At 50.7% G+C, this 17846-nt stretch overlaps 1 protein-coding gene across 4 annotated transcripts in view; it reads right to left on the reverse strand.

Moving 5' to 3' along the window:
- KIF21B (kinesin family member 21B) overlaps window positions 1-16964 on the reverse strand; it is a 72922-nt gene extending 55958 nt beyond the window's left edge. For all 4 annotated transcript variants that reach the window (XM_044005322.1, XM_044005320.1, XM_044005321.1 and 1 more), the window contains exon 1: window positions 16623-16964. In XM_044005322.1, coding sequence (XP_043861257.1) covers window positions 16623-16663 — 41 coding nt within the window. In that variant the 5' untranslated portion in view covers window positions 16664-16964. The remainder of the gene's footprint in view (window positions 1-16622) is intronic.
- Window positions 16965-17846: the final 882 nt, after the last annotated feature.

Below are 17846 nucleotides of genomic sequence, written 5' to 3' on the forward strand. Positions count from 1 at the left end.
TCACAACCCTTTATGTGGAGTCTTCCTCTATTAGAAGGCAAACTCTTGGGGCAGTGAGTCAGGAGGACCTGAGTTCAAATCTAGCTTCAGACACTTGTTAGCTATGTGACCCTGGGCAAGTCACTGAAGCCTGGTTGCCTCCCAAAAAAGAGAAGGTAAGCTTTTTGAGGGCAGCACGGCCAATCATACTTGCTTGTATTTGTATAACCAACCCTTAGTCCTTAGTGGATGCTTTATCTATCTACATAGGAATTGGAGGGAAGGAAGAGAAGGCAGTGAGGTCCAGCAGATTGAGTGCTGGCTCTTTCCCAGGCTCTGATTCCATTCTCACTTCTGACATTTGCTACCTGAGTGAGCTTAGTCACTTAACTTCCCTGAGCCTCAGTTTCCCCACCTGTAAAGTGAGATCTCTTCTGGTTCTGGAGCAAAGATCCCATGACAAATTTTATTCTAGATGTGCTTCTTCCTGGCATTGTGAGTATGGGTAAGTCAATGAACCACTCTGGGTCTCCATTTCCCCATAATACTAATTAACATTTATGCAGCGCTTTAGTGTTTCCTAGAATTTAGGAAGACTCACCTTCCTGAGTTCAAATCTGGCCTCAGACACTTACTAGCTGTATGACCCCGGACAGGTCACTTAATCTTGTTGGTGTCAGTTTCCTCATCTGTCAAATGAGCTGGAGAAGGGAATGGCAAACCACTCCAGCATCTTTGCAAAGAAAACCCCAAAGTGGGTCATGAAGGGTCAGACACAACTCAACAACAATAACATTTGCATGTCCTGTACAAATATCATCTAAACTGACCTCACAACAACCCTGGAAGGTAGCGTTATTATTATCTTAATTTTACATATAAAAAAGCTGAGGCTAAGAGATGTGAGGTGAGAACTACAAAATTTACTGAGAACTGATTCCCCACCCAGTCCCCTCTTTCCCAGACAAAGGAATTGCCTGGGGCTGCCTGTCTTTGTCATTTCCAGACTCTTGATGGACTTATGGACCTTCCCCCAAGCAACTTATCCCCACCCAATGTTCCCCCTCCCTGGACTTTATGTTATTATGTAAAAAGGGTCCACCTAAGGGGCAGCCAGGTGGTGCAGTGGATAAAGCACCGGCCCTGAATTCAGGAGTACCTGAGTTCAAATCCGGCCTCAGACACTTGACACTTACTAGCTGTGTGACCCTGGGCAAGTCACTTAACCCCCATTGCCCCGCCAAAAAAAAAAAAAAAAACCACCAAAAAGAGTCCACCTACATTAAGTAGTTTCTATTCAGAATCAGTACCGCCTATACTTAACTTAGGAGCAGTTCTATTATTTCTTTTGTCAAAAGTTCATTTATGGGGCAGCTAGGTAGCAGTGGATAGAGCACCAGCCCTGGAGTCAGGAGTACCTGAGTTCAAATCCAGCCTCAGACACTTGACACTTACTAGCTGTGTGACCCTGAGCAAGTCACTTAACCTCCATTGCCCCACCAAAAAAACCACCAACCCCCCCCCCCCCAAAAAAAATTAGTTATATGTCACTCTGGAGCAATCTTTTGGTTCCCTTTTTGTTCTGTTACCCCATTAAAAACCCTGTCCTCTGTTTCCATCTTAGGGTATTCCTAGCTTCCGAGCTTTGCGATACCACGAGCTATAGTTCCTCTGCCCCGATTAAAGACCTTATTTCTCCTATATTGATTGTTTCCTTAATTTCCAGGTTAACATAGGTGACTTGCCTTGGATCACACATCCCCTAAGTGTCTGAGGCCACAAGTGAACTCAAGACTTCCCCACTCCGAGTCCACCACTGCAAGCCGTGGGTGGGTGGCCACCTAACCACCAAAGCCAGGGCTTCCTGTTTACTCCTGGGTCCTCTTGGGAGAGATATTAAACTCGGATGAAGCAGCTAAGGCAGGTCTGAAACCCCAAAGCTGCCAGTAGTTGATCTCCAAGCAAGGGAGGGAGGGAGGCCTCTCTGAAAGAGGCTGATGTCTCTCTGGAAAGTGCCGGCCTGTGCATCTTCATTCCCTTCCTCACTTTCTTTTTTTTATTTGTTTGTTTTTTTAGCGGGGCAATGGGGGTTAAGTGACTTGCCCAGGGTCACACAGCTAGTAAGTGTCAAGTGTCTGAGGCCGGATTTGAACTCAGGTACTCCTGAATCCAGGGCCGGTGCTTATCCACTGCGCCACCTAGCTGCCCCCTCTTCCTCACTTTCTAAGAATCAAAGAAACTCAGAACCAGAAGAGCACTCAGCTGGACCGGCCTCCACCCCCACAACAACATCCCTAATGGGGAGACCTCCAGCCTCTGCTTAAAGACAAATGCTTTCGGAGCTCTGATTTTTAGGAAGCTTTTCCTAAATATTACATGTACTTAAAAACTGGGCCTAACTTCCACCCAGAAGTTCCAGTTCTGCCCTTAGGGGCCAAACAGAAAAGTCTATTCCTCTTTCATTTAAGATTCCTTTCAATATTTGTAGACAGCTGACATCCCCACTTCTCATTTCCAGATGGGAAGACTGAGGTCCGCCCAGCCTGGGACCCAGGCCCAGACTCCAAACTCAAGAATTCCAAAGCGTCTGCCTGAGGAGAGCACACTAGGCACAGCTGTGTGTGACCCTGGGCAAGTCACATTTTCTGAGCCTCAGTTTCTTCATCTGTAAAATGGGATAGGAGGCTGGGGTGGGATGAGGGGAGATGGAGTTGGCTTAAATGATCTCAAAAGACCCTTGTAGCTCTACACTTCTAGGTCCTATGACGCTTTCAGAACCGTTGTTTGCACCATGGGATCCCCCGCTAGGGTGAGGCTGCCCGGGCAGAATGGCTCTTTGCAGTAGATAAGCACTGTGGTCTCCGCCCCTTGCCCCAAGGCAGGGCTGGTGAGTCAGAACACACAGCAGGCCAGCTGAGCAGGCCTGACTGAAAGGAGAGGAAGGGAGGGAAACCTGGCCCTCTCTTCCTTACCACACAGACCCCCCCCCCACCCCTGCCCCCCAGGGAGGCTGGGAGCACAGAGGGAGGGGGTCACCTTGGCCTGCATCACAGCCGGCTCCAGGCATCTCCTAAGCATTTCCCTTCCCCCTCTCCTGCAGAAGGAGGTCTGCACCCCCCCCCCCTCCACCTGCACCAGCGTCTCCATCCCGTTCAAGGGCAGAGTTACTGAGGCAAGGGGTGGGGGTGGGGTTTCCCTCGGGCTTCAGAGGAGATGGCCAGGACAGAGAGCCCCCTGAGCCTCCCAGAACAGAGCCTGATCTATTCCTCACTTGGCAATGCCCAGCCTGGAGTCAGAGAGAGAGAGAGGGCTGCAGCCTTTTCAGGGGCAGATCTGGCACGGGCGGCGAGAGCTCACAAACTTCCTCTGTCCACAATGGAGAGGGGGCAGGTCAGATGTGGGAATGGCCCGTGCGGCCCTCTCCCTCCCTTTCCCCCTTCCTCCTGCAGTGCACACATACACACCGCAGACACGGGGCTAATGGGCGAGCCACTGAAGAGAGCTGAGCCATCATCAGCCTCTTGGAGACAAAAGGGGAAAAAAGCTGAGCTCAGCACTCAGAGCTCCTTGGAGAGCAGGGAGGGCGGGCAGTGGGCAAAGGGGACGAGGAAGAAATGCATAAAAGGCCGCTCTGAAAGGAGTGGCCAACCCTGCCTACCCCCCAACCCCTACCCTAACCCATGCATCCCAGGCAGCATCTGGACAGGGGTCCAGTGACCTATACCTGGAGGAGCAAGGGGCTGGGGGGGAGAGCCAGGAAGGAGGTGAGCATCCCCTTCCCATACTACCTCCCCACCCAGGGGCAGCCCTAAAAATCCTTGGTTCCCCAAAGCTCCTTCCAGTGGTCTCCAAGACTCTAGTTAATTCAGCCCTGGCCACCAGCTAGGATCCTCACCCCACTGAGGCTTCCTTGACATCTTTTTACCCAAATCCCCACCCACCCTGCACCCTGGTTTTGCTTCCTTTTCCTGCCTCAGAGATCCACCAACCTTCTATCTCTTCAGTATGCTATCTTATGTATTCCTATTAATGTACACATTGACTCCCCTAGGACAATGTAAATTCCTCGAGGGCAGGGGCTGTTTGTGGATTTTCTTAGTACCCTTAGCAGCTAAGTGGTGCATTGGCTAGAGCACCTGGCCTAAAGTCTAGAAGACTCATCTTCATGAGTTCAAATCTGACCTCAGACACTTACTAGCTTGTGACCCTGGGCAAGTCTCTTCATCCTGTTTGCCTCAGTTTCCTCATCTGTCAAATGAGCTGGAGAAGGAAATGGCAAACCACTCCAGTATCTCTGCCGAGAAAACCCCAAATGGGGTCATGAAGAGCTGGACATGACTGAATAATAACAACTTAGCACAGTGCCTGGGACACAGTAAGTAATTAATAAAGGCTTGGTCAGCCAACAAGCCTCTTGTCATCTCTTACTATGTGGCAGGCACTGTGCTAAATGCTGGGGATAAAAAGAAGGGCAAAAACCATGGTGTCTATTCTCAAGGCATTCACATTCTAGCTGAAGAGACAAGGTAAAAACCACTAGGAAAATATAAGATAGGTAGGTAGGTAGGTAGGTAGGTAGGTAGATAGGTAGGTAGGTAGGTAGGTAGGTAGGTAGATAGATAGATAGATAGATAGATAGATAGATAGATAGATAGATAGATAGATAGATAGATAGATAGATAGATAACATGCTATAAATATATTTCTTTCTTTCTATCTTTCTTTCTATCTATCTATCTATCTATCTATCTATCTATCTATCTATCTATCTATCTATCTATCTATCCATCCACCTATCCATCTATAGGGAGATCATCTCCGAGGGAAGAGGGGGCAGGGGAAGGCCTCCTGCAGAAGGTGGGATTTGATCTCAGTGATGGATAAACTGAAATGCCAAGTGTGCAGGGGCCCCCAGAGAGACTAAGGGGAAGAGAAAGACCTCATTTCTCCTCTGAGCTCCAGGGATCTGTGTTCTTCCTGAGCTCTGCCACTGAAGTCAGAGAATTGAGTGTCTGGGCAGAGGAGAAAAAGGAGACTGGTTGGCAGTGTCAGCATGAGCTGGGGATGGGGGTGGGGATAGGGAGGGAGGTACTGAGCATGAATTACTGATTCAAAGAATTTGAGAACTGGAAGAGATCTCAATGGCCATCCCGATCAACTCCTACATGAAAGGAATCCCCACCACCATGAATCAACTGCAACCCTGAAGCTAAAGCCACAAAGGACCCAAGAAAACAGGAGGAGAACTAAAGACTCCTGAGGGCCAGGGGGATGTCCACCCAGATACATCCTCTCCTTCCTCTCCTGCCTGGAGGGGTGAACCCTTAGGCAAAATAGCTGCCCAGAAAGAGCCGCAGTATAGCTAATAAGGGATTTCTTCTTCAATAAGAGATTACATTGGGGCAGCTAGGTGGCACAGTGGATAGAGCACTGGCCCTGGATTCAGGAATACCTGAGTTCAAATCCTGCCTCAGACACTTACTAGCTGTGTGACCCTGGGCAAGTCACTTAACCCCCATTGCCCCCCGCAAAAAAAAAAAAGAGATTATATTCATAAATGTGCTTTCTGCTACAAATAGATTTCTATATTTTAGTTTATATGACTCTTCCCAGGGTCATTGCAAGGGTCCCAGTAAAGCAGGCAAGTATAATCCCCATTTTACAGATCACAGGATTCTTAGAGCTGGAAGAGACTGTATAGGTCATCTAGTTCAGTGGTCTATGCGTCACCCTTCTGCCCAGTGTAACAGATATTAAGTATCAGAGCTAGGAATTGTACTCAGCACTTTTTTTTTTCTGCGGGGCAATGGGGGTTAAGTGACTTGCCCAGGGTCACACAGCTAGTGTCAAGTGTCTGAGGCCGCATTTGAACTCAGGTCCTCCTGAATCCAAGGCCAGTGCTTTATCCACTGCGCCACCTAGCTGCCCCTGTACTCAGCACTTGTGCCTCCAAGCCCAAAGCTATGTCCTCCCTATTACACTGAATGGTGGCGTCCCTGGAGGTCTGTATTTGGTGCTATTCTGTTCTTCTTTGAAGAGACCTCTAAGGCCACTTTCTGAGGTTGAGAGAGAAAGCTCAGCTATTTGGTTGGATGCTGATAGGATTCAGTTTTCTCATCTCTACAAGAATTTTGAAGAAGGGATCTCATGGGGTCGTCCTAACTAAACCTGGGCTAAACCTGAAAAGAAATTCGGTGAGAACTTTTTTTTTTGAGACTAGGTCTTGCCTAGACTTAAAGTTCAGTGGCCATTCATGGTTCTAATTCCAATACTCATCAGCATAGGAGCTTTAATCTGTTCTGGTTTTCAAACCTTGCCCGCTTCAGGCAGTCTGGTGGCCCTCAACCCCCAGGGGCTCACTATAACGGTGCCAAGTTTAGTGTGGACACCCAACCTCCTGAACTCAACCTTCCCAACCAGCACAGACTATAGGTAGGAGCTGGCTACCATGCCGGGCTGAAAACCTTCCTTTTTAACCTCTTGTGCTCAAGCTTCATCCTGATTCAGGACACCTGGGCTCCCTTCCCAGAGATTTAAGATCTAGGATAATAGAAGATGAACCATGTGGAGGTGATGTTGCCATCTGGTTCTTTCCAAAGGAGAGCTGACTAACTTCTGGTCTACCAATCAATATTAGTTGGAGCCTATGATCTTAGCTCTCAGTAGCCACTAAATCAAGGCTGATAATTGGCTCTTGGTGATCAGCAATTCCTCATTACAGACCAGAAAGAAACTCATTAGTGTCTCTTAACCTCTGAGTGCCACAGTTCCAAGGCCATCTGATGTAGGAATACCCCCTTGCTCAGAAGGTATTGCCAAGGGCAATTTCTGCCAGATCCTTTGGTATTCTCTATGCCCAAGGGCTCAGAAAGATCCCAACTAGGTCCAATTGACAAAATTTCTGTGGGAAAACATAACACAAGGGACAATAACCCTTGTAAGCCACAGTAATCCTGCAATGAGCTCTCTCACCTAGTGTTCTATGTGTCTGTCTGTCTGTCTGTTTCTCTGCTGGCTGTCTCAGCTCTATTTCTCTCTTCCCTGTCTCTTAACCTCTTTGGGGTTCAGTTTCTTCATAAAATGAAGGGGTTGGACTATAATAGTAGTGTCAAACTCAAATAGAAACCAGGGCCACGAATCCCAGAGGGACATATTGACTTAGTTTTACAATGCAAATGTTATGTAGGCTTTTTATTTATTTTGCTCAACATTTCCCAATTCCATTTTAATCTAGTCCGGGCTGCACTTGGGAGTGTGGCAGTTTGGGTGTCATACCTCTGGACCAAATGACCTTAAAAGTCCTTTCTAGTTCTAAATCTATGATTCTGTGATCCCTCAAAGAGCTGAGAAAAGGACCCAACCCGTGGCACACTGTATTCCCTCAATGCAGACACACTAAGTAGTGTCTATCTGCATCCCCCACGCTAATGAGCATCCTGTCCTACTCCTCCCCTTGGCCTCCGGCCAGCTCAGCTGCTCCTCGCTCTCTCAGTCTCTCACAAAAAGCTGGAGAGATGGAGCACTGCTCTCCCAGGGGGGTCTGGCTCCCAGACACCCCAGGGGCCCTCAGTTGTCTCAGCCCCAAAGGAGATAGGGCAGAGGAGCCATCTCAGCCAAGGAGCAAAACTGAAAGAGAAGGCAGAGATTCTTAGAACTTCAGCTTCACTGGCTCTTCAAAGGGATGAGAGGGAGAAAGAGGGCTTCTATCCTCCACCCCCGCCAAACACACCCAAGGACTGAGGTCTCCACAAGCCCTTCAGTTCTTTGTCTTTACATGGAGAGCCTTTCTCCCCTAAGGACTTCCTTTCTTCTACCCGCCCTGAATGTGTGTCCCCCGGCCCCAGTTCCTTCAGACACTCACCACCCACCCCTAGAACTGCCTTCAGAGGAGGAAGAAAGAAAGATCACTTTAACCCCACTGACTGGATGGCTGTGTACAATGGGGTTAAAGGTCCTTGTTTTATGGCTCCAGCGTGGGGGCTCGGAGGCAGGAGAGGAAGGCCTGGGGAAGGAGAGGAGGAACTGAAACCCAATTAAGGGTCTCTCTTTGTGCCCACCTGGCTCTCTGCACGCCGGACAAATGATTGAGGGTCAGGTGGGAATCTTGGGATACCACGAAGAAGAGGTCACCTCAATGAGATCCTGAAATGCCAGTGAGATACTATCCCAAATCATCTCTCTTCCCTGGATTCCTTTCAAGGATTCCCCCCTACAATTTCCCCTCGCACCCCCTCAAAGTGCTAAGATCTCAAGATCACAAAGCAGAGTCCAGGCCATTGCCTTTCCAAGGTATTTTTTTTTTTTTTGGTGAGGCAATTGGGGTTAAGTGACTTGCCCAGGGTCACACAGCTAGTAATCACTAAGTGTCTGAGGTTGGATTTGAACTCAGGTCCTCCTGAATCCAGGGCCGGTGCTCTATTCACTGCGCCACCTAGCTGCCCCTTTTTTTGGGGGGGGGGGGTTGAAGTTTTCTTTTGGTGAGGCAATGAGGGTTAAATGACTTGCCCAGGGCCACACAGCTAGTAAGTGTCAAGTGTCTGAGGCTGGATTTGAACTCAGATCCTCCTGAATCCAGGGCCAGTGCTTTATCCACTGCGCCACCTAGCTGCCCCCCCCCAAGGTATTTTCAAAGGACGGCTGGGTGAGGGCAACAATAATAGCTAATAAATTCTACATTGTACTAAGGCTTGCAAAGCACTGGGCATGTCTTATCTCATTTGATCCTCACAACAATCCTATGAGGTGATCTCCCATTTTACAGATGAATAAACTAAGCATGGAGGGGATGAATGGAATGCTATTGGTTCAGAATCACCTCTTTACTTATTTATTACTTATTTATCTATTTAGCGTATGAGGCAGAATCTATTAGAGGAGGGGGAATCTGGGGTCAGGAAGGGAAAGGAAACAGAAGAGATTTTGAACCCAGCACCTCTGACTCCAAACCCAACTCTTTCTGCTTTACTCTATTGCCTCCTGCCTGGCTTAGCTTGGCCCTGGCCTGGGAGTGGACATACAGGAGGTTCTATGAAAGATATACTGAGGTGGGAATGAAGGGCCCCACTTCAGTCCATCCTTCTCTGATCTCTCCTGGTCTCAAGTCCACTACCTGGGGCCTCCCTGTATCTCACAGAGAGGGTGTGTGTATGGGTGTGAGTGTGTTGTGTGTCTGTCTGCAAACCTGTTCACATTGGTTAGCCCCATGACTGACCATAGGTATAGCCAAACCACTTCCATCTCCTACTCTCTGGACACTTGAGCCATGGGCCCTCGAAAGGTCTTTCCGCACCTTAGCACCAACACCCACACTTTCAAACATCAGAGAAAGTGGGGAAGAACATAGTGAACCCCAGTTTGGTCTCTGTGATTCCCAAGGGCTAGTCCTCCCTCTACCCTGAGCAACTGATTAGGAAGAACCAAGAGTCAAGGAATGGGTTGAGGCCCATCCATCTGGCCCCTCCAGGGGAAGCCCAGGTTTAGCTGTGCACTAACCTTACCCCTTATGGACACAGCCCCTAGTCTCCATCTCCTACCCCATGGCAGGGGTGGAGCTGGTGGGGGGACTGCAAGGGCATCTGGCCCAGGGTTTCCCATGGCCTCCCTGGAGACACAGCCCTGCTCTGGGAGAGACCCTGAGCAATGAATGACAGCATCTGGCCGGGAGCAGCCCCAGGGTCCCCTAGGGATGGATGGCTCCACAGTTCAGGAATGCAGAGCAACAGGCGGGCCTGCTATGCTTAGAGAGAGACCAAAGCAAGCAGTGAGTTTGCTCCCCCCAGTCAGGACCAGCCCAGGATCTCTCCACCCCCCCCACCCCGCCACCTTCCTGCTTGTTCTTCAGACCTGTTCCCTGGTAGGTGGCCAGAGTCTAGTGCTGCAGGCCAGTTACTAGGAGTGTCTGAGCCCTGGACTCCAAAGAGAGAGAGAGATGTTAATCTTTCTAATATTTGTCTGTTAACTCCTTGCTCCCCAGGAGGCTCATGGTCTCTAGACCAAGGTGGCTGCTGGGGAGAATGAATGGCCCAGGCAGTGTGGTCTAGGAGAGAAAACATCAGGTCTGGAATCAGAGGAGCAGGCTTTGCACCCCGACTCTGCTACTTATGTATGGCCTTTGGAGAGGCCTGGGGGGGAGGGGGGGGAAGAACCTTCCAAACAGTTGGAATGAATGGGGTGAGTCCCTCCTTATTGGAGGGCTTCAAGCAGAGGCTGGATGGAAAGGATTCTTGTAACCTTGCACCAGAAGGCCTCTGAGGATGAACCCAGTGCGGCTCTAGGATTCTAAGATCTTGAGGCCTTGGTTGGTCAGTTCAACCAGGCTGGGCTGAGATATGGGGGTCCTCCCTCCATTACCTCCAATCCTCATACCTTACCTCCTTGCCAATAGCCATAGTTGAACCTAACATACAGAGAACAGAAAGGTGGGGGGGCTGAAGAGGGAGGGGGATATATGGGAGGAGGTATTCCCCCCAGCCCTTGGACTATGTGACCCATGGTCAACTCCCTTTCCTAAGGTCAAGGAGAGGAAGAAGAGGAGGCTGAAGAAGCACACCTCATAGACAGATCTCTAAATGGACTGATGGAGAGGGAAGATGGCCAAGCCCAGTGGCTCCTTCCCATAGCCCCTCAAGCTCTAGTTTGGAGAGAGGGCTGCACTTACTCCATCTGAGCCAACCCCCATCCTTTGGTGGAGGTAAGGCAAGTGGCTGGGGAAACAAGTCCCACAGATCACTGCAATGCAGCAAAGCAGCATCATCATGTAACAGGGGGTGAGATGGGTGAGGTTTTCCCACCTTGGGGCTGGTGGGGGGAGAGAGAGATTTAGGAAGTAACAGTGTGGGGCTCACAAGTAGGATGGGGACCAGAGGTGGACGAGGCAGGCAGCTGCCTAGGTGTAACATGAAGGTGATGGCGGGGAGGGGAATGTGCAAGGAAGGAAACTGTTTAATGCACATTTTTTCTGAAATCCTCCTCTTCAAGGAAGCTGAGTGGTTATTTTGTGACAAGCCAAGTCACATAGGTCACACCTTAGTGGGGAAGAGTGTGGGGGGTGGGAGGGGAGAGACCCAATTCCTAAATGTATGGGGAAGCCAATTCCAAGCCTCACCTAGGGAGCCCAAATGCCTTGTCCTGGCTCTGAGGAGAGCCATTCTCCCCTTTAAAAAAACCCACTATATAAATTATCTGGAGTCATCCCCACTATTCTCTTCCATTTATATAAACAAACATGGCCTGCCTTTCAAAGCACGTCTATATCCACTATCGCATTTCATCTTTCCAATTATTCTATGAGGTAGACAGAATAGGAGTCCAGAATAGGAACTCCTTAATGATCCTCATTTGACAAGAGGCCTGAGGTTAAATGACTTTCTCAAGGTCACACAGCTTGTCAGGTGTCTGAGAATGGAGAGCTCTGGATTCTCACTTCAGAGTTTTTGCCATCTCATCCCGGCATCTGCCCTACCTTTATATAAAACCATAATATAATGTATATATTTGTGTATATTTATATTTTAGTATTTATGCTAAATATAAAGAGAGATGGAATAGCACAGTAGATTATAAATGTGAGCAATTCTTGGCAGTTTTTTTTTTCCTAAAAGAACTTATCCCCAGATTCCCTTAAAGAGAATACTCATGGTTCATTTAAGGTGTGATTTAAACACAGAATTACGGAATGTTCCCTTCAGTTCAACATGGATTTAGCATGCCTTCAAGGTGCTTATATTCTCCTGGATTGAAGCTAGAAAGTGTCCTTGGAAATCATCTGGAAATTGAGGCCCAGGTTAGTCAAATGATATGCCCCAAGGTCATACCACTGGGTAGATGTCTTAGGTAGAATAGAAAAGAAAAAAAAACCTGGTTGGTCAGAGCCCTGACCCACATCTTGTGTCAGCTTCAACCATCCACCTAGAGTCATAGACTGAATCCAGTCCCGGAGATTATTTACAGGGGAGGAAGGGAGTGGGGAGGAGTCACTACCCAAGATGATGTTGGCTTCTCCCACTGGTGGCATCATCTCATCGGGTCGGTCCCTCTCACAGCTGAGCAAAATAGGAGTTGAGTCTCAAGCAGCCAGTCTGACCCCGCCTAAATGCTGCTGTTTTCAAATGCTCAAATCCAATCAGAATCAGGAAAGTTCAGAGCAGAGTTGGGCCTTTTAGTCAGAGAGGTTTCCGGGGTAATGTGGTTACTACAGTTTACTTCCTCCTCCAGATGTAAGCCTGGCCTCACTGAAAATCAGTCAGTCAACAAGCATTTATTAATATACTGCGTGCCAGGCACCTTACTAAGGGCTGGGGATACCATGAAAGATAAAAACGGCCCCTGCCCTCACGGAGCTCAGGGTGCCTTCCGGGGCCCACATCTCATTGCTCTCCAATCCTCTTTCCGGAAGCCCTTTCTAATTCCTCCAGTTCTAAGTGCCATTGTCTCCTTTTACATTGGGGGGGGGGGGGGACGTTTGTATCTGTCTCTCCTGCCAGCTCTCTGAGGGTAGGGCCTCCCTGGCTTAGGTCTTTGCGTCCTTAGCCCCTGACACATACTAAGTGCTTGGCCTCAGTTGCTCTCATGTCTGCAGCTCATTATTGGAACCTTGCTGAAGAGGGATGGGGGTGTGGGTGTCACCTCTACTTTGATCTGTCCAACTTCTCCAGGCATCTTCTCTATCACTCAGTAACTCAACCTCTTACTGTCTTTCCAAGGTCACCGGGATTGTAAGTGATAGCACCAGGACTTGAACCCAAAGTCTTTTGGCTCCAAATCCAGTGCTCCCCCCACTTCCCCAGTAGTAGTGGATATCTCACTGGTCATGGAATCAGAAGACTTGGGTTCAAATGTTGCCTTGGACACTTACTGGCTGTGTGACCCTGACAAATCATTTCTACGTGCCTCAGTTTCCTCCTTTGTAAAATGAGGGGAATGGTCTCTGAGGAGCCTTTTACCTTGAAATCCCCAGGGCATAGAAAAGAAGCTCAGGGAAACATTGAACAGCAATAACAGAGGTTGGGAGGAGAAAGCAGGAGCAGGGGCCCCTTCTCAGTGGGGGTGTTCACAAGGCAGCCTGGGGCTTAGAAGGGGCTTAAAGAAGCTCGTCACGTGTATCGGCTTCCTTCCCCAATTTCAGACTTCTCCCAGCGCCTCCTAAGAGCCAGTCTCCTGTCTAAGCATCTCTGGGCCTGCTTTCTCTGAGGCCTGGGGGCCAGCAGCATCCTGTTCTCCTAGGGTCATCTTGGCCTTTCCTCCCCTCTCTCCCCCCACCCTGGGAAAGTTCAGTCTCCAAAAGGCCAGCAAGACCAAGGCAGCTTGGGGGCCCATCTACTATGAGGAGATTAGAGGATAAAGGGATGATCCCAGGCCAAGCAGGCAGGGGCCCCAGGAGGGAATCAGGGCTTTGGTGCAATGATCCTGCTCTGACCCAGGCTGGGCTCCTAGGCTCTCCTCAGGGTTCTGCCCAAGGGCTGCTGGTTATCCCGCCTCCCTTTCCCTCACTGCAGCCAGTCAGCTAGATTGGGCTGGGCCTACCAATAGGAGGAGGTGGTCTGCTTATATGTGGGGGTGGGGAAGAAGAGAGGAGCAAGGACAGAGAGAGGGAGGGCATCCTGGGTTCTGCTGACCAGCCCAAGAACCCTGATCCTTAAAGCTTTCTTCACTCCTTCCACCTGCCCCTTCTCTTCCCATTCCTCCCTCCTGCCTCCTCCCATTCACCCTGGCACTCTGCAAACAAGCCAGCTTTGATCTTCCTCATCAGGAGCCAATACCGGGCCAGGAGCACCCAGTCTAGTACCTCTCAATCTGTTTGTTCCCCCTCCACTCACCCGTCAGAGCCACATGCCAAACCAAATCTGGCTAATCCCCAGCTTTTCCATTCCCAGATCTGAGCTCCAGGGTTCCTGAGGACTAGTGTGAAAGCTACTCTGAAAGCATTTCATTTAGCCATAAGGAAGGACTTGCAGAACATAAAGAGAGAGAGCATCAAAAGGGATGTCTGATTCCCCTCTGAGAGACTTCAACCTTCCCTACCCTAACCCCTCTCCCCAATCTGGCTGGTCTTCTCAAAGAGGCAGGAGCATGGCCAGGATGAACCCAGGTGGGCTATGACTACTCGGCAATCCTGATTTTTCTGTATCGAGTTTTGATTTGTCAGGGAAGGAGGTCAAAGAAACTGTCAGTCTTCTCTTCAGTCCCCCATGGGGCCATCTGCCCCCCCCCCCCCCCCGCCAATATCTTGAATTAGAAATTGGGTCCTGGGCTCTGCTTTTCACGGCTGGCTGCCCATTCAGGTCCCAGTGTGTTCTGAAGGCTATGCCTGAAGGCTACACCGCGGGAGAGAGGGAGAAAAGGAGTGCCCACACCTTCCTGTATGCTTTCTATGCCCCTTATCTCCCTTAGGTTGGATGCCCCTTTCCTCCAGTCCAGCTGGGGACTAAGACCAGCTGCTGCCAAGGGTGGTGGGGTGCTTGCTCCTCGTGTACACAATGCCTAGCATATGATGGAGCCCCTCCCTACTCCCCCTGACTCATTTCATGCTCCACCTCGAGCTGGGACTGGGTGGGGTCTCTTCCCCAGTCTGTCCAACTCACTCTGAGGTAGGGATGCCCCTGTTCCCTCTACAAGATAAGGGACAAGCCCAAAGGAGCTCAGCCTTCCCCTGGAAAAAAGAAAGCCTGAGTGGAGGTGGGGAGGGGAAGAGGAGGCTTTGTTGAGGGTCTTCATTCAAAGTGGTACCTACAGCAAAGGCTATGAGTGAGTTCACCCCCTGCCTTCTCTCTTCTCACAGATCCCCTTCTTCTCAGACCCTTGAGCTCATAATGGGGGGTGGGGAAGGGGTGGGAAGACCTCAGGGGAAGGGGGCCAAGCAGGGGCCTGGGCCTCATTTTCCTTTTATGGTGGTTTCTCTCTCTGCCTCTAGCCCACTCCAGATGCTGTATTTATATTTCCTATTCTCCCTGGTGGACCTGCCCCGCTTCGACCTCCTTGTGATATTGCTATGGCTGCAAGAGCAGTCACCAGGCAGCAGCACAAGCCCGACCCCCACCCCCACCCCCACCACACAGAGGTGTGTGTGTGTGTGTGTGTGTGTGTGTGTATGTGCGTCTGTATGTGTGTGTAGGCACCTGCAGTGCTGTTCTTTGTCTAACACAGCCCTATGCCAGGGTCAAGAAAGCTCCGTGTAAGCCATGCTCACACAGGCATGGAGCCCAGAGGTGGTTAAGCTGACAATCGCTCTTCATTCTCCCTGCCCTTAGCAACCCTTTCAGAATGGGCTAAGCTGTCATTTTCATCCCAATAGTCATAGTTCCATGTCAAGTCAGGTACCCATCACACGGGGGAGGGGGGAGGGGCAAGGAGCCTGTTCACACTACACAGCTTCATCTCCATCTGGGGGTAGACAGCTAGGGGTCCTAGGGACCCTGTCATATCCTTCACCAGGAGGGGGTTGGCTGAGAGATTCACAAGAGACCTTGTGATACCCCTATGCCAAATACACAAACGAGGCTGCTTGGCCAATTACACCCTAGTCCAGGTTGGGAAGGGATGCAGGGGGAGAGGGGTAGAAAATACAGCATTGTCTCTGCCAGCCTCCAGTGGAAACACCCCTAATATCATCATCAGACAGATTTGACGAGGAAAAAAAAAGGCGGGGTGGAGAAGAAAGGTCAGACAAACCCTCATTGCCCCATTGGAGAGCAGTACAAAGGCCTCAGATGTTTCAACTTTGCAGCATTTCCTGCTTCCACCTCCGAAAAAGGGAGACATGTAGTCTTCCTCTCCAAGATGAGGCCCCTTTGCTAGGTCCTCTCCACTCCCACCCCAATCTGTCAATATTTTATCTCATCCCATCATGGATCTTCGGGTACCTCCCCTCCCACCCCCCAAGACTGAAGCAGACCCAAAGATTGGGAGAGATGAAAACTGTCAGTGTGACCTCCTCCACGGTCAGAAAACAATGAGCCGGGGTCTCTTCTCCCTGGACCTGGATCCCCTCTAACTGAGGATCCAAATTAGAACCCAAACCAGCCTCCCTCTCTCCCTCCAAGGAGACAGCATCAGTCAGGAAAAGGGATCTTTGTTTGGAGAAGCTGTGCAGCAGTGGGGCAGGCAGGGGGATGGTGGGGGTGGGGTTGGGAACCAGCGTCCAGCAGTAGCAAGGGCTGCAGTTTTTGATTGGCAAGGGCCTGAAATTTGTTGATTTAAAAAAAATCTTAAAATAATAATAATAATCCCTAATGAGACAACACATGGGGCGGTGAAGAGGAAACACACAGATGCCCTGGCCTGGGCCAGGGTTGGGTGTGAAATACCGGATTTCCTTGTTTATTCGATTTTCTTTTCATTAAGGGCTCCCAGGAGAAGAGGTGGATATTATCTCCCAAACAAAGCCACCCTCCAGTCGCTTCCCTGGGGACCCCACACACATCAAGCCTGAAGGCTTAGGTCATTCATGGATCCCCCGGCTGCAGAACTCAAGGAGAATGTGGAACTGGGGGTGGGGGTGGGGTGGGGTGGTCCAGGCTCCCCACCTGAAACAAAGCTTCGCAGAGGAGCCGCACCCCCGGCGCCCCCTCCCCTCCCCTCACACATACACACAGACACACACATACACCTCCTTCCTCCCCCGAGCGCCCCCTCCCCTCGGTTCTTACCTGACGGCCACCTTGACACAGCAGTCACCCTGGCTTGCCATGGCTCTCCCAGATCTCCAGGGACCTCTGGCATGGATCAAGGGATCGAGTCAGAGAGCCAGTGCCGGAGGATGCAGGAGGAAGAGGAGGCGGCGCTGGCACTGGAGTCGTGCGCTGCGGCTGCTGCTGCTGTTGCTGCTGCTGCTGCTGCGGCGGCTGTGGCTGCGGCTGGAGGTGACATGCTCCCCCGAGGCGGCGGCGGCTTCGGAGGGGCTCATGGGGAGCGGGCAGCAGAACCCCGGAGCTCCGCACTCGCCCGTGCGCCCTCCATGTGGCCCGGGCCCTGAGGCTCTGCAGTGAAATTGACCTGACAGCTGAGGCCGAAACTGACCAGCTCCATCCACACCCCCTCCCGCACGCGCTCACACCCGCACCCTTTCACATACTCGCACCCGCTTACACACTCACGCACACCCGCACTCACAACCTCACACACACCCCCACACCCTCGCGCGCACCTACCACCCTTCTCCAGCCACCTCCAGCGGCAGCGGGAACAAAGGGGGCGGGGGCCGGGCGGGCTTGAGACCCCGCCTCCACACCCTCCGCAGAGCCCGAGACTGGCCCCGCCCCCTGCCCGGCGGGGACCAGTCAGGCGCCGGGGAGAACAGAAGGGGCAGGATCTCCTTCTTTAAAGGGACCTCTTGGCTTTCTTCCACCTCTCCAGCTTTTCTGGGGCCACTGCCCCCTCTCCCTTCCCCGTGCCTCCTCCCTCCCCCGTAGGGGTTATTTATCCTTTCTCCTAATGGCGCTCGTTAATAACCCTAATCCCAGGTCTCATTACTCGACCAGCACTCAGCGGGGTGGAGCATTATTATTAGCCTCATTTTACGGAGGAGGAAACTGAGGCTCTAATATATCTAATCATAATCTAATCCATAAATGTACAGGAAGCGTCTACTAGGTGCCAGGCACCGATCTAAACTACTTTCCCGGCTTGCCGGCCCCGCCCCACCCCCCCTTAGAGGGCAGAGACTGAGTTATTATTTTTTTAATCTTTGTATGTCCAGTACCTACACAGTGACTTGCATTTAGTAGCTTAATACGTATTTTTTGAATTCCTCTAAATCCGAGCTGCTGAAAGCCCTCTGGGACAGAGAGAAATGTCATGAAATTGCCTTGGAGAGGGAGATAAAGTTTGGAAAGACAATCCCTGTCCTCCAGGAGTTTACATTCTAACCCTGG

Source organism: Dromiciops gliroides, chromosome 4, assembly GCF_019393635.1.
Source record: "Dromiciops gliroides isolate mDroGli1 chromosome 4, mDroGli1.pri, whole genome shotgun sequence".
Lineage (NCBI taxonomy): Eukaryota > Metazoa > Chordata > Mammalia > Microbiotheria > Microbiotheriidae > Dromiciops > Dromiciops gliroides.